We start from the raw sequence: 20,310 nt of genomic DNA, 5'->3' as shown, positions 1-20,310 counted from the left end.
TTGAAAAAAAAAAACTTTGTTACTTGTGAGATTCTTATCGGTGTACTGGTTCCGTAGACTAACATAGCTTGAATAAAAAGTTACATAAATATAAGTCCGTGAGGGGGGGGGGGGGTTGCGATGCCCCGCGCGCACGACTTCATACCCGCGCAGTCCTTCCCTCTGCCCCGCGCGCATGACCTCACACCCGAGCAGGTCTTTCTCCGGGAGGGGGGTAGCAATGCCCCGCGCGCACGAGTTCATACCCGCGCATTCCTTTCCCCCCGTCGCCCGCATATCATCGTGTGTCATCAACTTGCCAAGCTATAGTTTTATGTTAATAATATAAAGCTGAACAGTTGGTTAAACACGCTAATTTCAGAGACTACTAGTATGAATTAAAAAAATCCTTTTGGTTTTAATAGTCCGTTTATAAAAATAGGCTATAATATAGGCTTTATGACCTTACGCTATTGATAATAGGATTGGACCTTCAGTGAAAAAGTGGCAAAAACGGGAATAGAATATTCTTTTTGAAAGCTTCCGTTGCGTGCTGCTCTACGGAGTTATTATCCTCGTCAACCTTCATATTCATAAACATGGATTAAGATTTAGACCTCAATTTTCTTCAAAGTGGATTTGTATACACTCAGCCAATAAACCTCATCTCAGAATGTCTCTAAGACAACGATTCGTCGTTGACGAGACATTCTTAAAGCGGGCAGGTGGGAGCCATTATTAGAAAGCTTTCCAAGACTTGATTTTATATTACGACCTGGTATACTACTATTTTCAGGTATCAGGATACCTGATACACTCGGCCTATAAACCATGTCTCTCTGGGTCGACGTTTCGTCTTAGTGACATCCTCAAAGAAAAGTTTAGTACCCATCGTTTACGTAGCCTTTGGGATCGACTCTGGCAGAGCTACTGCCTTTGCTAAGAGACATCCTCACAGAGAGAGAGAGGATCCTCAGGTACCCACTGTTAATCTGCTCGTCGGACTCGATTCTAGCAGAGTTTCTGCCCTCGCCCAAACTGTGTAAAGGTAACGTGTCACAGTATCCCTGTATTTGTGTGTGTGTATGTGTATGTGAGTGAGTGTGACGGTGAGAGCTTCTCCCCTTGCTAAGACATCCTCAGAGAGAGAGTGAAGGAGGTCATCTGGAGGTCGCGTCGGGCTCGATTCTGTTTCTGGCAGTGCTTCTGCCCTCTCCCAAATCAGCGCTGACATATATGCCACTGATGCAGGCAAAACTAGAGTCACAGTACCTCTGGGAGCTGTCTCCACGAACAAGTGCAGGTCCGTCCGGGCTGTGACGCTGAGCGTGTACTCGCAGGAGTCGCAGCGCACGCTGAGGTGCCACATGCCGACCAGCGCTGACGTGTCCGTTGCTGGCGCCGCTGCCGGCAGTACTGAGAGCCTGTGTGGAGATAGAGGATCATCAGAACTTTAGGCCATGTCAATGTTTTACGACCTCTTGCAAATGCGTTGCCTTTCTCGTTATCTGCCAATCTGCAACGGCACAATGTAGAAATACTCCAGTTTGTGTCAGCATAGCTTGCTACAATGTTTGGGCCGTTATATGCCCAGAGTGTTCAAGTGTTAATTCCTTTGGATACAGTATCATCAAAACTTGAGAGCATGACAAACACCACTTGCAAGTATGGGAATACCTTGATCAACATCAGCCAATCTTTAATGGTTCATTGCAAAGATACTCCAATTTGTGTCGGTGTAGGGCATCAATGGACTGCCATGTTCCCAAAACGCGCAAGTATTGTAGATTCCTTCGGACAAGTTCGGGAAGACGAGTATTGCTTGGAACAGTTCAACCTGGTGACATTGGCGAATAATTTCTCCAGGATATTGGTAGCTAATTTAATATCCAACCAAGTGAGGGGCTCTGAGTATCCCTCTGACGCAGATGAGAAGTGCAATGGATAGCTCTAGGGGGTTAGGTGGAGATGTAGAAGGATTCCATCTCCTTAGAGCGACTGGGTCTGGCTTCATCAATCTTGGGAATGCCTTTATCAACGTCAACTTAAGCACATGTCAATGTCAACGAAATGAAGTCTCGTGGAGAGGTTGGGTGGCGATATAAAAGAGTCCCTCTTCAGAGGGACTGGGTGTTTAGCTGTTTCAAAGTTATGAAAGCCTTTATCAAATTGAGAACATGTTTATGATTAGCTAATGGAAGTAAATTCCAGTGGAGAGCTTAGTGGACGACTTTAGATGGAGATATGGAAAAGATAGCAAAGCCCCCGCACTCTGTTAGTTGTTGAGTGTTAGCCATTAACCAACAATACGGTCGCTTGACGTTCTCTTCAGAGGACCAGCCGGTGATGCTTACCGCGAGGCCATTACCAAGCTTAGGGTTCTTTAGTTGGTTGGTGGTTGAGGCAAGTAGAATATGAGATGCTTACATGTCAACTTCCAGCGTAGCGCCAGGGAAGACCAGGTATACGTCCCTCGGTGACAGGCTACTGGTCTTCGATGATGGTGAGAACAGCTTGACTGACGTCTGGTTGTATATGTCTATTTGTGGAGCTGGGGGATAAAGAATTACAATTATTACTACTAGTTCACACTGGTTAATATTTAATCTTTATCTATACTAATATTATAAAGCTTAAGAGTTTGTTTGTTTGATTGAACGTGCTAATCTCAAGAACTACTGGTCCGATTTGAAAAATTCTTTCAGTGTTAGATAGCCCATTTATCGAGGAAGGCTATAGGTTTACTATACATACATTTTATCCCCGTATTCCTACGGGAACGGGAACCACGCGAAATACATACATATTTGGCGAAATCACTGGATTTTGCACCTCACATAAATAAAAATAAAAAATAAAAATAGCTTTATTTTCTTACAATTACAGACATTTTTTAGAAACTTATTATTAAGGTTTACAAGTTTTATAGATTGTTAGTGGGTTAGTTGATATTATCTAATTTTTTTATATTATGTTAGTAATGTTAATTTTTCATTTTATTATTCTTTTTTGTAAGGACTGCATGTAGCAGTGAAAGCCTCCTCCAATTGTAGCCATTGTATTCTGTCTCTGGCTGTTCGTTGCCATGTTTTACCTGCAACCCTGACTATATCGTCACTCCACCTTCTTAATGGTCTACCCCGTTTGCGTTTTGAGTCTCGTTGGTACCAGTTTGTAACAATTTGGGACCATCTATCGTCTGATGTTCTTTTCCTTCCCATTTCCATTTAAGGCACCTCACATGCCTTAATATAATTACTTAAAATCCAGCTAAATGTCTCACGACGGATTGCAGGAATGAGAGGATAAAAAAAATATGAAATACTATTAAGTTTCCGGGTTTCCCACATGAAAAGCGAATCTACATTTCGTCACGTGCATGCCATCGCCCATCAGTTACACAAAACAAGTAATTTGCAGTCAGATGAGCTCGACGCAAATCGTTATCATTATAATGAATTACCCCAACAAGGTTGTTCAAATTGCTATTAATCTCAAACGACTATGTCCGGGGTTATAGAGTTTAATAGATAGAACGGCGTGCCTGATGCCACTTCTAGATTTCTAGGCTACGTGTGACGTAATTGATAACGGCGATAGTGATTGTGCCATGCTATTATTTTGTGGTAGAGGAAACACCTCGAGCAGGTCCCAGGACTTGTGACCTTGGGGGTAGGTTTAAGGGATCCCTTTAGAATGCATTTCCGGCATTCTCTTTCTCCATGCCCACACTAAACAATTTACGATAAACAATAATTACAACACAAAACGTTATTGCACAAAATCACTAACGCGACTGGCAGCGTGACGGTGTCTACGCTGCCTCACAAACAACTGAGTGTTGTCAACTTCAAGTCATCAAATACCCTCTTATTTATACCAACACTGATACCTACCCTATACAATAACATAAGTAATGAATGTTAATGCCACATTCGCAAGTAAATGGGCTTGGCGGTAGCCAGCTTCTTTGTCTGCGTGGAAACCGGGAACTACATTCTTTACTGTACTATATTCACCCGCGTATTTCCCATTTCCCATTTTTGACGACCTCCGTGGCGCAGTGGTATGCGCGGTGGATCTACATAATGGAGGTCCTGGGTTCGATACTCGGCTGGGCATATTGAGTTTACTTAATTGGTCCAGATCTGGCCGTGGCGTGTAAAAACCGAAAACTGAGTGTGGATTTTCATGTAACTAACTTGTGAAGAATAAAGAAAAATCACATAGGAATACAAGGATAAAATACAGCATATGTTATTCGCTGATAATGTAGCTTTCCATTGGTGAAAGAGTGTTTAAAATTAACCCCAGCGGTATTTTATAGATGCAGGGCACTCATCAAAACTGAAGCGGACAAATTTGCATGATTGTATTAATTTCATTTAGATGTCCTATTTATGGGACATATTTAGGGGGGGGCGCTCACCATCGCTGGGTGGATACAGCACTGCGTGTTCCACGTCTCCCTCAATGAATATCCTGATGACGTCGACTCCGTTCTCGATGGGAATGCCCAGGGTGATGGCTTCGGAACTGCCTCGCCTTATCAGCAAAGTCTGAGAAAGAATATATTGTGATTAATTATCATAATACCAGCTTTACTAGAAGGGTCAAAGTCAGTCAGCGGGCGATGGAGCGAGCTATGGAGTTTCTATGCGTGATCGAATCAGAAATGAAGAGATCCGCAGACGAACCAAAGTCACTGACATAGCTCAGCGAGTCACGAAGCTAAAATGGCAATGGGCGGGCCACATAGTTCGAAGAGCCGATGGACGTTGGGGTCCCAAAGTGCTGGAATGGCGACCCCGCGCTAGAAAGCGCAGTAGGTGGACCGAGGATATCAAGCGGATTGCAGGAAACCGCTGGATGCTGGCGGATCGAGACCGTTATGCTTGGAGGTCCATGCAAGAGGCCTATGTCCAGCAGTGGACGTCCATCGGCTGATGATGATGATTATGATGACCAGCCTATCTTTATTACTGCAGTCAATAAATCTCTTACTAGTTCATCTTCAATCTCTCAATAGCTTTTCCTTCTAAATCAATTCTTCTTTCTACCTGATTATATTTCTAATTGATCATAAAAACACGGCTAACAACGCAACGCGGCACGATCCAAACTGAGAGTTGGTTGCAAGAACCAGCTCATGACTAAGGGCCCCGTATCGAAGCTAGTCGGGCATACTTCGACCATATGTCACGTGAGTTTTAGCCGTGTTTATAAAATTAATTAATATGAATAAATAATTATAATTGCATAAGTTGATAAAAAATGCTATACAATAGCTTTACCATGGCAGTGTCCGTGTGACACGCGTATTTTTTTCCTTCAAGTTAAACGTTTAATTTTTGATATTATTCCAAGCAGGTTCTAACCATAGGCAAAACCGCATGCATGAGGTAACTATACATATAAACTTTTTTTGTGGATTACTACACATGGGTTATCCCATATCGATTTGAAGTACAAAGTTTTTTACCACTTGAGTTTAGAAACTTCTTGTAGATCGGGGAAAAAGTTCAATTGGTTTATTTAACTTTTCATTTGTTGGCTCACGTTTTTGTGTGGTTCGAGTTATTTTTGTTTATATAACTTTTTATTCGTAACCTCAAGTGATACTTCACTGATTGAGGTAAGCGAAGGTCATGTGAATACCTGCGACCAATCAGAAAAGGTATTCGTATCTATGTGTGACGTCAGTGAAACTAGTATGCGTTGACGACATACCTCATGCCTAGAGAAAGATATATTGTCGACCAATAGCCGCTTATCTTTCGTCTTATTGCAAAGGAACATATACGATTTAATTACGAACATTGGTACAGGGTTGTCACTAAATAAAACTATATAAAAAGAAATAAATACTACTACTACTAAAAAGAAATAATACTATAAACTAAATAAAAATAAATAAATTAAAAAACCCAAGTTTTCGAGTTATATCAAGATGGCGCCCCTAAAGCAACTATGACATGACAATTGACAGCAAACGTCAAATCGACTACTGCATTGAAAACGTCATCAATCCGCCATTATTACCCCCAATATTGTTGCATTTCTTGGGAGAGAATGAATATTATTTCGAAAGAATTTAAGTGAATTCGTAGATTTGTATAATCAAAAATAGTTTAAAATAATATTTTCTTTTATTTCCGCCGGGGTACAATGACTGATCCTGGGCTCCATACAATATTGGATCATCTCTTACTTAACTTTAATTTATTAACCAAACCACTGCTACTTACTAGTATCGATTTAATTTACTTTAATTTACGTTGTGACAGCAAAAAATAGTCAACCTAACGTTAGCGTATTATTAAGGCTTCATACTGTCGCTCGCTAACAAACCAGTAAAAAGTAAAAAATAATCAAATTCTTAACTAATTAGGCAACCCATTGGCAATATACTTATTGGTATATTTAACTTGATATAAAAAAAATTTAATTCAGTAAATCAGATGGGTGAAGGTCTTATATTGGTATCCTCTACTATCATTCATCATCATTATCAGCCGAATGGACGTCCACTGCTGGACATAGGCCTCTTGCATGGACCTCCAAACACAACGGTCTCGAGCCGCCAGCATCCAGCGGCTCCCTGCAACCTGCTTGATATCCTCAGCCCAGCTAGTGGGAGTCGACCAACACTGCGCTTTCCGGTGCGGGGTCGCCATTCCAGCTCCTTGGGACCCTAACGTTCATCGGTTTTTCGAACTATGCCACTTCAGCTTCGCGACTCGCTGAGCTATGTCAGTGACTTTAGTTCGTCTGAGGATCTCCTCATTACTGATTCGATCACGCAGAGAAACTCCAAGCATAGCTCGCTCTTTCTTTCGACTTTGAGCCTTCTTATAAGGCCCTTAGAATAGTTATAACTTTAAGGACTCACATCGTATACGTCAACATCTGGATGACTGCTTATCCTTGCTCGTCGGATGTCCGGGGCCACCATTGGAGCCCACTCCTGCAGTTCCGTCTCTGATGCCAAGTTGCCAGTGGTCTCCGTATCCTGGAAAAGGGATTCTGGTTTAAACTAAAATCGTTATTTCGAACTGGGAATTTATTTGTTTTGTTGTTTTGTGTTTGAGCCTCAGACCAATTATTGTATTGGACCTGCCTCGCCAGACGTTACTTTTCTGTCAAAGTATATGATCAACGATCTAATGCGATTATAAAAACTGTCTCTATAGTATCGATGTTCATCGTTATCAACCCATATTCAGCTCACTGCTGACCTCGAGTCTCCTCTCACAATTAAAGGGGTTAGGTCAATAGTCCACCACGTTGGCACAATGCGAATTGGCAGACTTCACACACGCAGAGAATTGTGAAAATTCTCTAGTATGCAGGTTTCCTCACGATGTTTTTCCTTCACCGTTTGAGACACGTGATATTTAATTTCTTAAAATTCACATAACTGAAAAGTTGGAGGTGCATGCCCCGGACCGGATTCGTACCCACATCCTCCGGAATCGCAGGCAGAGGTCATATCCACTGGGCTATCACGGCTCTCGTAGTATCGATGTTTAATAGTTGTAATCGTGTTCGTCGGTTAAACAGCTCCGTAAAAATACCAGTCTGTGTAATTGAATGGTGTAAAAAACGGGCAAAAACTTCTAGTTTAGTATAAGATATATACCAAATTTAAGCTCGTTTTCTTCAGAAAATGACAGACAATTTTGTTCGTGACTATGAGATACAGGTCCTTCTATAATTGGTCTGAGGTTTGAGCTCATGCGCGCGTATAAAACGCCAGTATGACTGCTCATACAGTAGTAGTGAAACTCACCGTGATCAAAGAGTAGGGTAGCACCTCCCCCTCCGTGTGGGAGGACACGTTCCTCAGGTCCTGCAGCGCCAGCTCCGACTCCACGGATGGGTGGTCGGGATCCGTCCATATGGTGTATACCTTTGGAAACATGACATAACATATATATTGTGTATAGAAAACTGCTGACGCCGCGCGATTTCATTCGCGTGGTTCCCGTTCCCGTAGGAATACGGGGATAATATATAGCCTATAACCTTCCTTAATAAATGGGCTATCTAACACTGAAAGAATTTTTGAAATCGGACCAGTACTTCCTGAAATTAGCGCGTCCAATCAAACAAACAAACTCTTCAGCTTTATAATATTAGTATAGATTAGCAGCGTCCTGCTGTCTCAGTCGCGTAGTTCCCGTTCCCGTGGGAGGATGTATGTAATAGCATTTCGTCGCATAAGTTCTAACACCGCGAAAGTAAAACAATGACAACTTTTCAGGAGAGCAAAAAGACTGTTTCTTTTAAAATATATGGATATATTTTCAAAGAAACAGATATACGTTGTTTTTTTTATTAATGTAAACAGCCACCTTCCTTGGTAGCTGGTCTCTGTGGCAGCTGTCAACTGTCACCTGTCACCGGGCTTTTAAGAGGGAAAAAGATTGTCGTGTCATTGAGTAATGAGATGTTAAAAATTTAACTAAATGTGTATAGAATTTTAAAAGATTATGTATCAAAGGACTTTATAACAACAGTTTTTTTTTCATTCTTTACAAGTTAGCCCTTGATTACAATCTCACCTTATGGTAAGTGATGATGCAATCTAAGATGGAAGCGGGCTAACTTGTTAGGAGGATTGTGTAACAGCTTTAATTGTTGTTTCTCTTTCAATAAGGGCAACACAATAAACTACAAAACAATAAATAAAAAAACTTAAGCGACGATTTGTTACTTACTGATAATATAGCTTTCCATTGGTAAAGGAAAGAAAAAGTCAAAATGGCATTTTTTTGGACCGCGGAGTTAGAACTTAAGCGACGATTTGTTACTCACTGATAATATAGCTCTCCATTGGTAAGAAAGAAAAAGTAAAAATGGTATTTTTGGACCGCGGTGTTAGAACTTAAACGACGATTTGTTACTCACTGATAATATAGCTTTCCATTGGTAAAAGAAAGAAAAAGTAAAAATGGTATTTTTGGACCGCGGTGTTAGAACTTAAGCGACGATTTGTTACTCACTGATAATATAGCTTTCCATTGGTAAAAGAAATACCCCTTACCTTCAATCTCTTCTCTACCAAAGCCCTCAAAGCCAGGGGTAGTCGCTGAGGGTCGCCAGCACCCTTGTCGGTGACCACGAAGAGAGCACTGTCATATGGCACCAGCTTTGCTGCGGAGGCCAAAGCTCGCATTGTCCCGTCATTGGTAGAATCAGTGTATACACCCTGGTGAAATCAAATGAACGAATGAAGAATTTTTTTTTAATTCTTAACAAGTAAGCCCTTGACAACAATCTCACCTGATGTTGTCTTATAGTCCGGTCAATTTAGACATTCGAAGTTACCTAAATTCCCACCAAGCTGAATATCCGTAAGATTGTTTAAAATATCATTAAAAATAAAATCTGAAAGTTCCCCATCGGCTGTCGACCGTTAGCGCTGCAAGCGTGTGAGATTACTTGATCGTCTGTGGCTGGCATTACAGATTGCTGGACGCAACTCATTTTAGGCCAGTGTTTATGATTTGTCCAGTATTTAAAAACGACGTACCGGCGTTTGACCTTAAACATTGTCGTTTTAAGTGTTGATAAATAATACTTGGTGGTCGTAATAAAAGAATAATTATACCGTGAATATTGCAATTAGAACTAATGTATAGCAGAAGTGTGTATGAGAATTACAATTAACTACACTTGAACGACAAATAATAATAATATATTTGTTCCGAAATAACATAAAACTGAAAAATTTGGAATTCCCCCGAATGTCTTGAAATTATTAATTACACTCTCGATCAAGTCATATTCTGTTTCAGTGCGCTTTCATTTGAGACCTCACTCGAGTATATTTGCAGACATTTGGTTATTCTTCCCCACTTTCATACCCCAGAACTCCTAAACGGCTCAACCGATTTCCATCAAACATGTCTAAGAACATTCGCATATAAGTCATCTTTAATACAAAACAAACTAAATTCGCTTTTGGCCTTAAGCCCTCTTTTTGTGTTGGGAATTAAAAAACCAATGTTTAAATCAGCTTACAATACGCGTCATCTCAAGAATCACTGCTTTCTGTATCCGATCCAATCCCTTGATCCAATAGTTAAGCGAAAGCTTCTTAAGGTGTTGGTCTAAGCTTTTCGCTATAAGACCATTGACTGAAATGACTACCGAAATAATAACAATTGACTTTTAACTAACTAACTAACATTGTATGTGGTATAATTGCTTGAGCAAGGTCCAAGTATGTTGATACTTTTCACATAGAGAAACAAATCTGTTTTTATCTTTTTTGAAGCGATTGTCAGGAAACCTTATATGTCAAATCACAAACTTATTACATGACAACGAATTTGTTCTACAAATTGCGTGGTAGATACGTTAACTTGTACCTACACTCACAAGTTTTCATTACCTAGGTACCCAGTTAGCTACCAGAATCAAGAATTTTCGTAAATAAAAAAGTTAAGCGTCTCACTAAGATGAAGCTACTCACGGAAAAGTAAATTGATAGTAATCAAATGTAAAAATGAGAGCCGTGATAGCCCAGTGGATACGACCTCTGCCTGCGATTCCGGAGGGTGTGGGTTCGAACCGGTCCGGGGCATGCACCTCCAACTTTTCAGTTGTGTGCATTTTAAGAAATTAAATATCACGTGTCTCAAACGGTGAAGGAAAAACATCGTGAGAAAATTTGCATACCAGAGAATTTTCTTACTTCTCTGCGTGTGTGAAGTCTGCCAATCCGCATTGGGCCAGCGTGGTGGACTATTGGCCTAATCCCTCTTATTCTGAGAGGAGATCCGAGCTCAGCAGTGAGCCTAATATGGGTTGATAATGATGAATTAAAAAAATACTCCCCAAATCCTGGACACTCACAATGAATCACATACGATTTTTTTTTATTCTTTACAAGTTAGCCTTTGACTACAATCACACCTGATGGTAAGTGATGATGCAGTCTAAGATGTAAGCGGGCTAACTTGTTAGGAGGAGGATGATAATCCACACCCCTTTCGGTTTCTACACGACATCGTACCGGAACGCTAAATCGCTTGGCGGTACGTCTTTGTCGGTAGGGTGGTAACTAGCCACGGCCGAAGCCTCCCAGCCAGACCTGGACCAATTAAGAAAACCTCAATCGGCCCAGCCGGGGATCGAACCCAGGACCGTAATTACATCAATGTATGTCACAAAGCAAAGGCTAATGAGTAATCTTACTTGGTACTTAAGCAATAGCTTTGCCAGAGCATCCGCCACCGCCCGATCGCTGTTGCCAGCTGACGTCGGCTGCAAGTTGTGCCTCGAGCGCCAGTTCACACCTGTTGGCAAAGCATCATCATCAGATTAGGCTCCTCGCACACGTCTACTAACCACGGTTCAAGAAGGGATGATGACAGTTTTTTAAATCTATATATATATATATATAAAAGAAAGTCGTGTTAGTTACTCCACTTATAACCCAAGAACGGCTGAACCGATTTAGCTGAAAATTGGCAGGGAGGTAGTTTAGAGCCAGGAGAAGGACATAGGATATCTAATATATAAAATTCTCGTGTCGCGGTGTTCGAACTTGAACTCCTCCGAAACGGCTCGACCGATTTTGATGAAATTTTTTGTGCATATTCAGTAGGTCTGAGAATCGGCCAACATCTATTTTTCAAACCCCTAAATCCTAGGATAGGGTAGTGGTAGGGTAGGGGTATGGTATAGGGATAGGGTAGGGGTAGGGTAGTGGTAGGGTAGTTGTAGGGTAGGGTAGGGGTAGAGTAGAGGTAGGGTAGTGTAAGGTAGGGATAGGGAAGAAGTGCAAATAAATAAATTAATAAGTCAAAGCGAAGCTTGAGCGAGTCCGCTAGTTTTTTTATAAAAATAAGTCGGGTTTTCCTTCCTGACGCTATAACTCCAGAACGCACGAACCGATTTCCACGGTTTTGCATTCGTTGGAAAGGTCTCGGGCTCCGTGAGGTTTATAGCATTAGAAAATTCAGAAAAAATTTCAACGTAGGGTAGGGGTAGGGTAGGGTAGGGTAAGGGTAGGGTAGGAGTATGGTAGTTGAAAGTTTACATCGAGTTTCACGCGGACGAAGTCGCGGGCGTCCGCTAGTTGTATATAAATTAAGAGTATGCTAATAGTAAAGCAATTTTGTAAAAGGAACAGGGTATCTGCGATCATTACTTTCGGAGCTACAGGGATTTAAAGGATACGATTTATGACGCTGCCGCGGATCCCTGAAAAATGCGAAATGGTACGATTTAATGACGTCGTAGGTCATAATGATCGTTAGATTTGTTCAAACAAAATTACTAATATCTTTGTTATTTGTGCGTTTATGTTTATAGTTCATGTATTCAAAAATGTCACATTTAATGTAAGGAAGCTAAAACTGTATGAATTTTCATCTAATTGCGATAAAAGATTTTTAATAGATAATGAAATTTTATAATTTCATTTATTTTGCAAATATTCAGACAATCTTTGTTTTTTATGTATAAATTAGTTAACAATGACCCTATTTACCTGAATGTATCATAAAAATCAATATATTCAAACCTATTCGGACCAGTAGTTCCTGAGATTAGCGCGTTCAATCAAACGAACTCTTCCATCTTTATAATATTAGTATAGATTCTGTAATTTTGTTCCCTAATCGAACCTTAATCTTTGTTTTCAATCTTTAATCGCTGAGCTAAAGCGTCTTATTTAACCGGTAATAACAAAGCGTGGTTTGTTCGGAAACACAAGTCAAGTAAGTTAGCAACTTAACCTTGGCTAGAGAACGTTAAGTTATGTAAGGTTCCGCTCCATTTGCTGCGGAGCAAAAAGTTTTACTATAATTGGTCCGTGCAATGACCAATGGACTGAGAGACTGCGAGAGCCACACTTGCCTCATTTTATGATAGACTAGCGGACTAGTAATATATAGTTTTTTTACTATTTTTCGGGTCTGTGTAGGTACTATATAATAATAATAATAATAAAGTCTCCCTGCCGGGGTGAATCCTCCGCCCGGAGCATATATGTATTCATGTAGCGTATATTTATGTTTATTATTTTGCGTATCTAAGTAAATTTATGTATTTTCCTTTTGGCCTTATATATATTTATTATGTACCGGGCGTGAGAGTTAAATTCATGTGAATAATAATAATAAAATCTTTATTAACCAAAAATAGATTCAAAAACATACATACAGTCGAACGTAGAACCTCCTCCTTTTTGGAAGTCGGTTAAAAAACCATAAGATTGCCTGTGGTCTCCACACTAGATTGATCTGTATCGTGGAGACCAGGTGGGATTTTCTAATGTTTTCCGTTAGACTAGGACTAATTACAAAAATTACAATAAATAGGACTACATTACAAAAATAAATACATTACAAAAAAGAAAAGTAAAGTAAAACAGTAAGCAGAAACGTTAGATAGGTGTACACAATTATTTTAGCTTATATATTCTGTTGAAGAAATATATACAGAAGGCAAAAATACTATATATTTTCATCAATGAAATGTAACAAACAAATCTTTAATTTTAAAACGTTATGTACATTAATTTTTATAAAATGAATAGCGTCTACCGTATCACAACTTGACTGTCTTATCGAGTCCCTAAACTTTAAACGAAGAAATTGCAAAAAAAGTTCATCATCATCATCATTATCAACCCATATTCGGCTCACTGCTGAGCTCGAGTCTCCTCTCAGAATGAGAGGGGTTAGAATAGTCCACCACGCTGGCCCAATGCGGATTGGCAGACTTCACACACGCAGAGAATTATGAAAATTCTCAGGTATGCAGGTTTCCTCACGATGTTTTCCTTCACCGTTTGAGACACGTGATATTTAATTTCTTAAAATGCACACAACTGAAAAGTTGGAGATGCATGCCCCTGGCCGTATTCGAACCCACACTCTCCGGAATTGGAGGCAGAGGTCATATCCACTGGGCTATCACGAAACGGCACGGATCACAAAAAAGTTAGTTTTCAATAATTTAAAAATTAAAAATGATGATGAGAGACAAAAAATGCAAATAAATATAGTTTTTATAATAATTAATGTATTTTTTTCGCTTATTCCGTAAATTATATATTTTCTTTGAGCGTACTATATTTTTTTATAGACAAATCTGAGAATTATTGTTTTCTCCAGAAATGTTGGCAACCCTACTAGGGGCATGTACTGACAAAATATAATGCGGCTTCATATAATGCGGTAGGTCTAGCGACCGCAGGCTCTCGTTCTACAATAACACCCAATTGCAACTGAATGATTTGGGAAATTGATATTTTGTTGTCTAACATGTCCTAATCGAATTGTAATACGTCGTATCACAATAACTTGTTATTTGATAAATACCTCAGTGGTTCAGTGGTTAGTTTGTGCGGCTTCGAATCACAAGGTCCTGGGTTCGAATCATGAAGTATCGAGATTTTAATTCTTATGAGAATATGGGGATAAAATATAGTATACTAGCGGACGTCCGCGGCTTTGTCCGCGTGGAATTCAGTTTTTCACGAATCCCGCGGGAACCATGGATTTTTCCGGAATGAAAAGTATCCTATATGTTAATCCAGAGTGAAATCTATTTCCATTCCAAATTTCAGCCAAATCGCTTCAGTAGCCGCAGCGTTAAGGAGGAACAAACATACTTACACACTTACAGACAAACTTTCGCCTTTATAATATTTGTGTGATTAGTGTGAAGTGTGATGTGGTACTACTCACAAATAATGTAGCTTTCTAGTGGTTAAATAATTTTCAAAATCGGTTTAGTAGATTTACGATTAAGTATAATGTTGTTTATAATATTAGTCATTATCATCATCATCACAACTCAAATTCGGCTCACTGTTGAGCACGAGTCTCCTCAGAATAAAGGTTTAAGCCTTAGTCCACCACGCTGGCCCAATGCGGTGGCATACTTCACATTCTAAGCCCGCTAACCAGCATTGGAGTAACGCGATGGGCGTAAGCTTTATAACCCCTTTTCTTTTAAAGATGGAGGTAGTTTAAAAGCATTTATATATATAATTGATTTTTTTTGTAAATAAAATATTAATTATGCTTATTTTTTGTTTCAGGTAATTTGATTAGTTTCACAACTGGTAAGATGTAATAAATAGTATTCAATACTATTATTTTCGACGGCCTCCGTGGCGCAGTGGTATGCGCGGTGGATTTACAAAGCGGAGGTCCTGGGTTCGATCCCCGGCTGGGCAGATTGAGATTTTCTTAATTGGTCCAGGTCTGGCTGGTGGGAGGCTTCGGCCGCGGTTAGTTACCACCCTACTGACAAAGACGTACCGCCAAGCGATTTAGCGTTCCGGTACAATGTCGTGTAGAAACCGAAAAGGGGTGTGGATTTTCATCCTCCTCCTAACAAATTAGCCCGCTTCCATCTTAGACAGCACACCATCAGGTGAGATTGTAGTCAAGGGCTAATTTGGAAATAATAATAAAAAAAAAACTATTATGGAAGCAGCCGTTAGTTTGCGAATGATTATTTCGCACTATAGATATGTTAGTGCCTACAAAATCACCGCGAAAAGTGATCCGAATTTAGCGACTCCACTGAGCGCAATTTTGCGTTTACTAGCAATGTTAACTTAAAGCGTTTGCTAGCTACAAATTAGCTTCACTTGTAACTATGTATGTAAGAAAATCTTGGAATCCTAATTTGACCCACATCCCGGACTTCGATTAGGATGAAATTTTGCACACGCTCTGAGTACTGATGACAATACATTACTAGCTAAGTAACGTCATTACAAATCCAAGATGTCGGACTGGCTGGACTGTTGAAATCCACCCCCATGATATGGATATCAAATGAAAGAGTTTTCTCTAATATATATAAAATAGTCACGTAACTTAAATCCAATATTTGTAATTTTTTGTGCGTGCTAAAAGCATGTTTTTTTTAGTTTTTTTTAACTATTTAAAACTATTAGTTATTTTTTTTATATACTAGGTAACTAACTAGTAGTTATCTTGTATATAAAAAAATTGTATTTGTCATTTTAAAACATCGGGTTCTGTTTTTGGCGAATGGGTAAAACAAATGAATCGCAGAAAATAATTTTTAAATAAATTTAGATCTTTTTGTGAAATCGGTACGATTTTATATATTAATACTGGGGGCAGCGGGACAGAGAACCTGAAAACGGGACAGTCCCGCCCAAAGAATGGTCACGTTATGTATAGGGTGTAAACGTGTGAGATAAATCTAGAAATGTCCGAGTCATGTGTCGTCACAGATAGTCAATTATAAAATTATGACTTAGTCGTAATTATCGACTATTGCGTAACAGTAATTAGTTTATTGAAGTAGAATACTTATACCTATTACTAACTACTAGATATATTCCTACAATTATAGAGAGTCTGCGATAAGTAGGTAAACCTTCGTCCATACTTCTATCTTATCGTCAGTTCCATCTTCTTTGCCTCTTGTTTTCTATCCTTTATAACCCTCTGTCTCCTTCCTAATTGAAAGATCGTTTCCGCTTTACATCGGAAATTGATCTTCTCAATGTACGTTCTCGAAGTGATAAACGTTTGGTCCTACCTTGTTCTAAGACAAAGTTTTATAGTAAGTCTTTTACTTCTGAGGCTGTCAAAATGTGGAATAATTTGCCGTCTCTTGTCCGTGCCAGTAATTCACTTGCCATTTTTGAGTTTCGTTTGAAACGACATTATTTGTCGTTGAATTAAAATTTTATTTTTCGAGGTATTTATTTTATTGTTATTATTTATGTAGTACATATGTAAATTTTAATACTATATTTACGTATATATTATATTATATTTATTTTATTATTTATATATATATAATTACATATAATGTATTGCACCTTCCCGCTCTTTCTTCGCAAGTTCTCTCGTCAGGGGTTGCAGGGTAGAGATTACTTTTAGTAATAAGGCCGCCTTTGCATGCTAAGTTTAATTTATCTTTTTATTGTTTTAATTTATAATTGTATTTTTGTGTGCAATAAAGTATTTCTTCTTCATCTTCTTCTTAATCTAAATATATAAAACTCAAAGGTGACTGACTGACATAGTGATCTATCAACGCATAGCACAAACCACTGGACGGATCGGGCTGAAATTTGGCATGCAGGTAGATGTTATGACGTAGCCATCCGCTTAGAAAGGATTATGATCAATTCTTCCCCCAAGGGGATAAAATAAGGGATGAAAGTTTGTATGAAACTTTGTCAATTTTGCGGCGATTTGGCTGAAATTTGGAATGAAAATAGATTTTACTCAGGATTAACACATAGGCTTCCGGAAAAATCCATGGTTCCCGCGGGATTTGTATAAAACTGAATTTCACGCGAACGAAGTCGCGGGCGTCCGCTAGTAATACATAAATGCGAAAGGTCACTCATTACGAAATTTCGAAAATCGATGGACGTACAAAGAATAAATTTGGCAGTGAGGTAGTTTATTGGTAGTTGTCCGCTATAAGAAAGGGTTTTTCGATAGGGCTGGATTAAAAAATGTGGCTTTCTATTGGTTCATTACCTTTACCTCTTTATCTCTTTAACTTTACCTCTTTATACATCGGGGGATCTGCAAGTCTTTACTATAGACTTGTAGATCCCCCGAGGGAACTACGCGGATCAGCGTAGTTCCCACTCCTGTAGGAATACAATGTTATTCGTTGATAATGTAGTTGTCTATTGGTGAAAGATGTTTCAAAATCAGATTAGTGGTTTAGAGTTCACACCATAAAATCAAATTATAGTAGATCGCCTCAGAGCTTTTGATAAACATATTTCGTTAGCGCGCGTTATTATACAACTAATGCCATCTATTTCCCCAACGAGCAAACATTCTATCGAAAGCGTGTTCAACGTACCGTTAGAGTCATAGCCCACTATGACCACATCTGTCACGTTCAGCCCCTCGCCGGCCAGGTCGCTCCACACTCCCAGTGCCCGGTGTAGCGCCGCTGGTCGCAGTGGCACCAGGATACCCGCTGGAGGCCTCAGCCACGAGTCCTCCAGCCAGGACTTGAGGGTGGAGCTCTTGCTCAAAGCCGGTAGGGGGCGAGGCTTGTCGACTAACCGCTTGTCGATTGGCTGTGTGTCCGCTGGAAGGAGGGAATTATTATTGATTACTTTGTTTATTATACTCTTCATCATCATCTCCTTACCCTTATCCCACTTAAGTGGGGTCAGAAAAATATGTCAATCTTTTCCATTCGTTTCTATTACTCGTCAACTCATCATCCACTCCTTTTACACACATGTCCTCTTTCACACAATCCAACCATCTCTTCTTTGGCCTTCCTCTCCTCTTATGACCTTCCACTCTTATTACCTGATAAGAAGACTCATAGTCACTCAGCGATGGAGCGAGCTATGCTTGGAGTTACTTTGCAAGATCGAATCAGAAATGAGGAGATGCGCAGACAAAAGTCACTGACATAGCTCAGTGAGTCGCGAAGCTGAACTGGCAATGGGCAGGGCACATAGTTCGGAGAGCCGATGGACTTGGGTACCCAAGGTGCTGGAATGGCGATCCCGCACGAAAAGTGGTGACCGAGAACAACAAGCGGGTTGCAGGGAGCCGCTGGATGCTGGCGGCTCGAGACCGTTGTGTTAGGAAGTCCACGCAAGAGGCCTTTGTCCATCAGTAGACGTCCATCGGCTGTTAATGGTGATGATGATTAATAACAGAACAAGGTGCGTTTGGACTTGTAACTGTGTCCTTCCAGCTTCTGTTTTCCCTACCACCTGTGGGTATAGGGTCAAAAATGAATAGGCAGGCATCTTTCAGGCAAGCGTTTTTCATCATACGCTAGCTACATCATCGTTTACCATCAGGGATGATTGCAGCCAAGGCTGGTCAAGAGAAAGAGACAAAAGAGACATTCACGTAACAATTTCGAAATTATTCGTTTGTACCTACTTTCGGTCTTCGGGCTCCTCTGGCCGGAGCTCTCGTGGTCATCCTGTTCAGGTCTTTGCGACGTCACCTCCATACTATCCACTGGCCTCGTGGTCGCCATGGGCGTAGGTGTCTCCGACTGAAATATGAGTGCGTTTGTCAGCGGCTTTTATTCTGAATCTGGGTAGAGGTCCAGTAGACTTAGCGAGATATGTGGTTGGTTGGCAAATACGCCTTAAATACGCCCTTTACAATGCTGACGATGACATATCGACCTAGCGGATGACACTGCTTTTATGAGTCTGGTTAGATGTCCAGTAGACTAAGCGAGATATGTGGTTGGTCGACAACGACAAATATGCCTTAAAAAACGCCCTTTACGATCCTGACTATGGCATAACGACCGACAACGCTTCCCAGGCAACACAAACAAGCTACACAGCGACTTCGCCGGCGAAGACGAAGTCCCCGATGTCTGACGTCACCCGGCCTTGGACTGAAAACATCGTGAGGAAACCTGCATACCAGAGAATTATCTTCATTCTCTGCGTTTGTGAAGTCTGCCAATCCGGATTGGGCCAGCGTGGTGGACTTTTGGCCTAACCCCTCTCATTCTGAGAGGAGACTCGAGCTCAGCAGTGAGCCGAATATGGGTTGATGACGATTTACTGATACACACACCTTCCAGAAACAGGCCTTTTAATAAAGTCAGTTAAAATAAAGATGATACGTACCTGACTATGTCTGCTCTCATTTGGATAATCCTTAACGCTTTCTCTATTATAAACATTATTGTCAATCATCGAGACAGTGTAACCTGTTGCAGTCTCTGTCTCATCTTGCACTGTCGTTTTAACTGCATCCTCATTCTCATATGAGCTGTCTCTGTTGTTTTCGTACTCTGTATCAGGTTTTTCAACTGCATTCCTATCAGTTTCTTGTGCTTCATCATAAATTACTGTTGTTAGCACATTGTCTGATGGTAGTGTCGTCTTGTCTATGCTCTCTTTTGATTGTACGTCTGTGTCTTCTACAATTGTCTTTGGTTTTGGTATACTCTCTGGTTCTGCTTCAGCGTTGTTTGTGGAATACTCTTCATAGTCTCTGACGCCGTCGCGTAATAAAAGTTCGATTGGTTTTGGACTTTCGTCGATGTTTTGTTGACTTTGGCAATTTTTTAGTATAATGTTCACTAAAACTAGTATAGTTAATTTTGTTTTGTCACTAATGGACGCCATTTTGTGTTTTTTAGATCACTTAACACTTAACACATTGTTTTTAAGTATTTCTTATTGTCCAAGTTTAATATTGACTATGCTATTACAATTATTTTATTCCTTTGAGTCATTTGTCTGAAATTCACATTAAAATATTTATTGAAAAGTTATTTTTTTTTAAATTTGCTGTGACGTGACGTGGTTTAATTTTGTAACTCATTCGTTGC

General features: G+C 40.0%; 2 protein-coding genes across 3 annotated transcripts in view; one reads left to right on the top strand and one right to left on the bottom strand.

The window, feature by feature from the left end:
* The window catches only part of LOC112049543 (uncharacterized), a 119,485-nt gene that overhangs the window by 25,115 nt on the left and 74,060 nt on the right, over positions 1–20,310 (top strand). The window lies entirely within an intron of this gene.
* LOC112049536 (uncharacterized) overlaps positions 1–20,310 on the bottom strand; it is a 59,882-nt gene that overhangs the window by 20,205 nt on the left and 19,367 nt on the right. The window contains exons 2-11 of the mRNA XM_052890418.1: positions 19,601–20,218; positions 18,888–19,005; positions 17,833–18,066; positions 11,188–11,288; positions 9,029–9,193; positions 7,772–7,891; positions 6,872–6,991; positions 4,409–4,538; positions 2,407–2,530; positions 1,252–1,403 (exon numbers count right to left, since the gene is read on the bottom strand). Coding sequence (XP_052746378.1) covers positions 1,252–1,403; positions 2,407–2,530; positions 4,409–4,538; positions 6,872–6,991; positions 7,772–7,891; positions 9,029–9,193; positions 11,188–11,288; positions 17,833–18,066; positions 18,888–19,005; positions 19,601–20,104 — 1,768 coding nt within the window. The 5' untranslated portion in view covers positions 20,105–20,218. The remainder of the gene's footprint in view (positions 1–1,251; positions 1,404–2,406; positions 2,531–4,408; positions 4,539–6,871; positions 6,992–7,771; positions 7,892–9,028; positions 9,194–11,187; positions 11,289–17,832; positions 18,067–18,887; positions 19,006–19,600; positions 20,219–20,310) is intronic.

This window comes from Bicyclus anynana, chromosome 27, assembly GCF_947172395.1.
Source record: "Bicyclus anynana chromosome 27, ilBicAnyn1.1, whole genome shotgun sequence".
Taxonomy (NCBI): Eukaryota; Metazoa; Arthropoda; class Insecta; order Lepidoptera; family Nymphalidae; genus Bicyclus; species Bicyclus anynana.
Note: the sequence above shows the minus strand (reverse complement) of the source record. Positions and strands in the feature narration are given on the sequence as shown.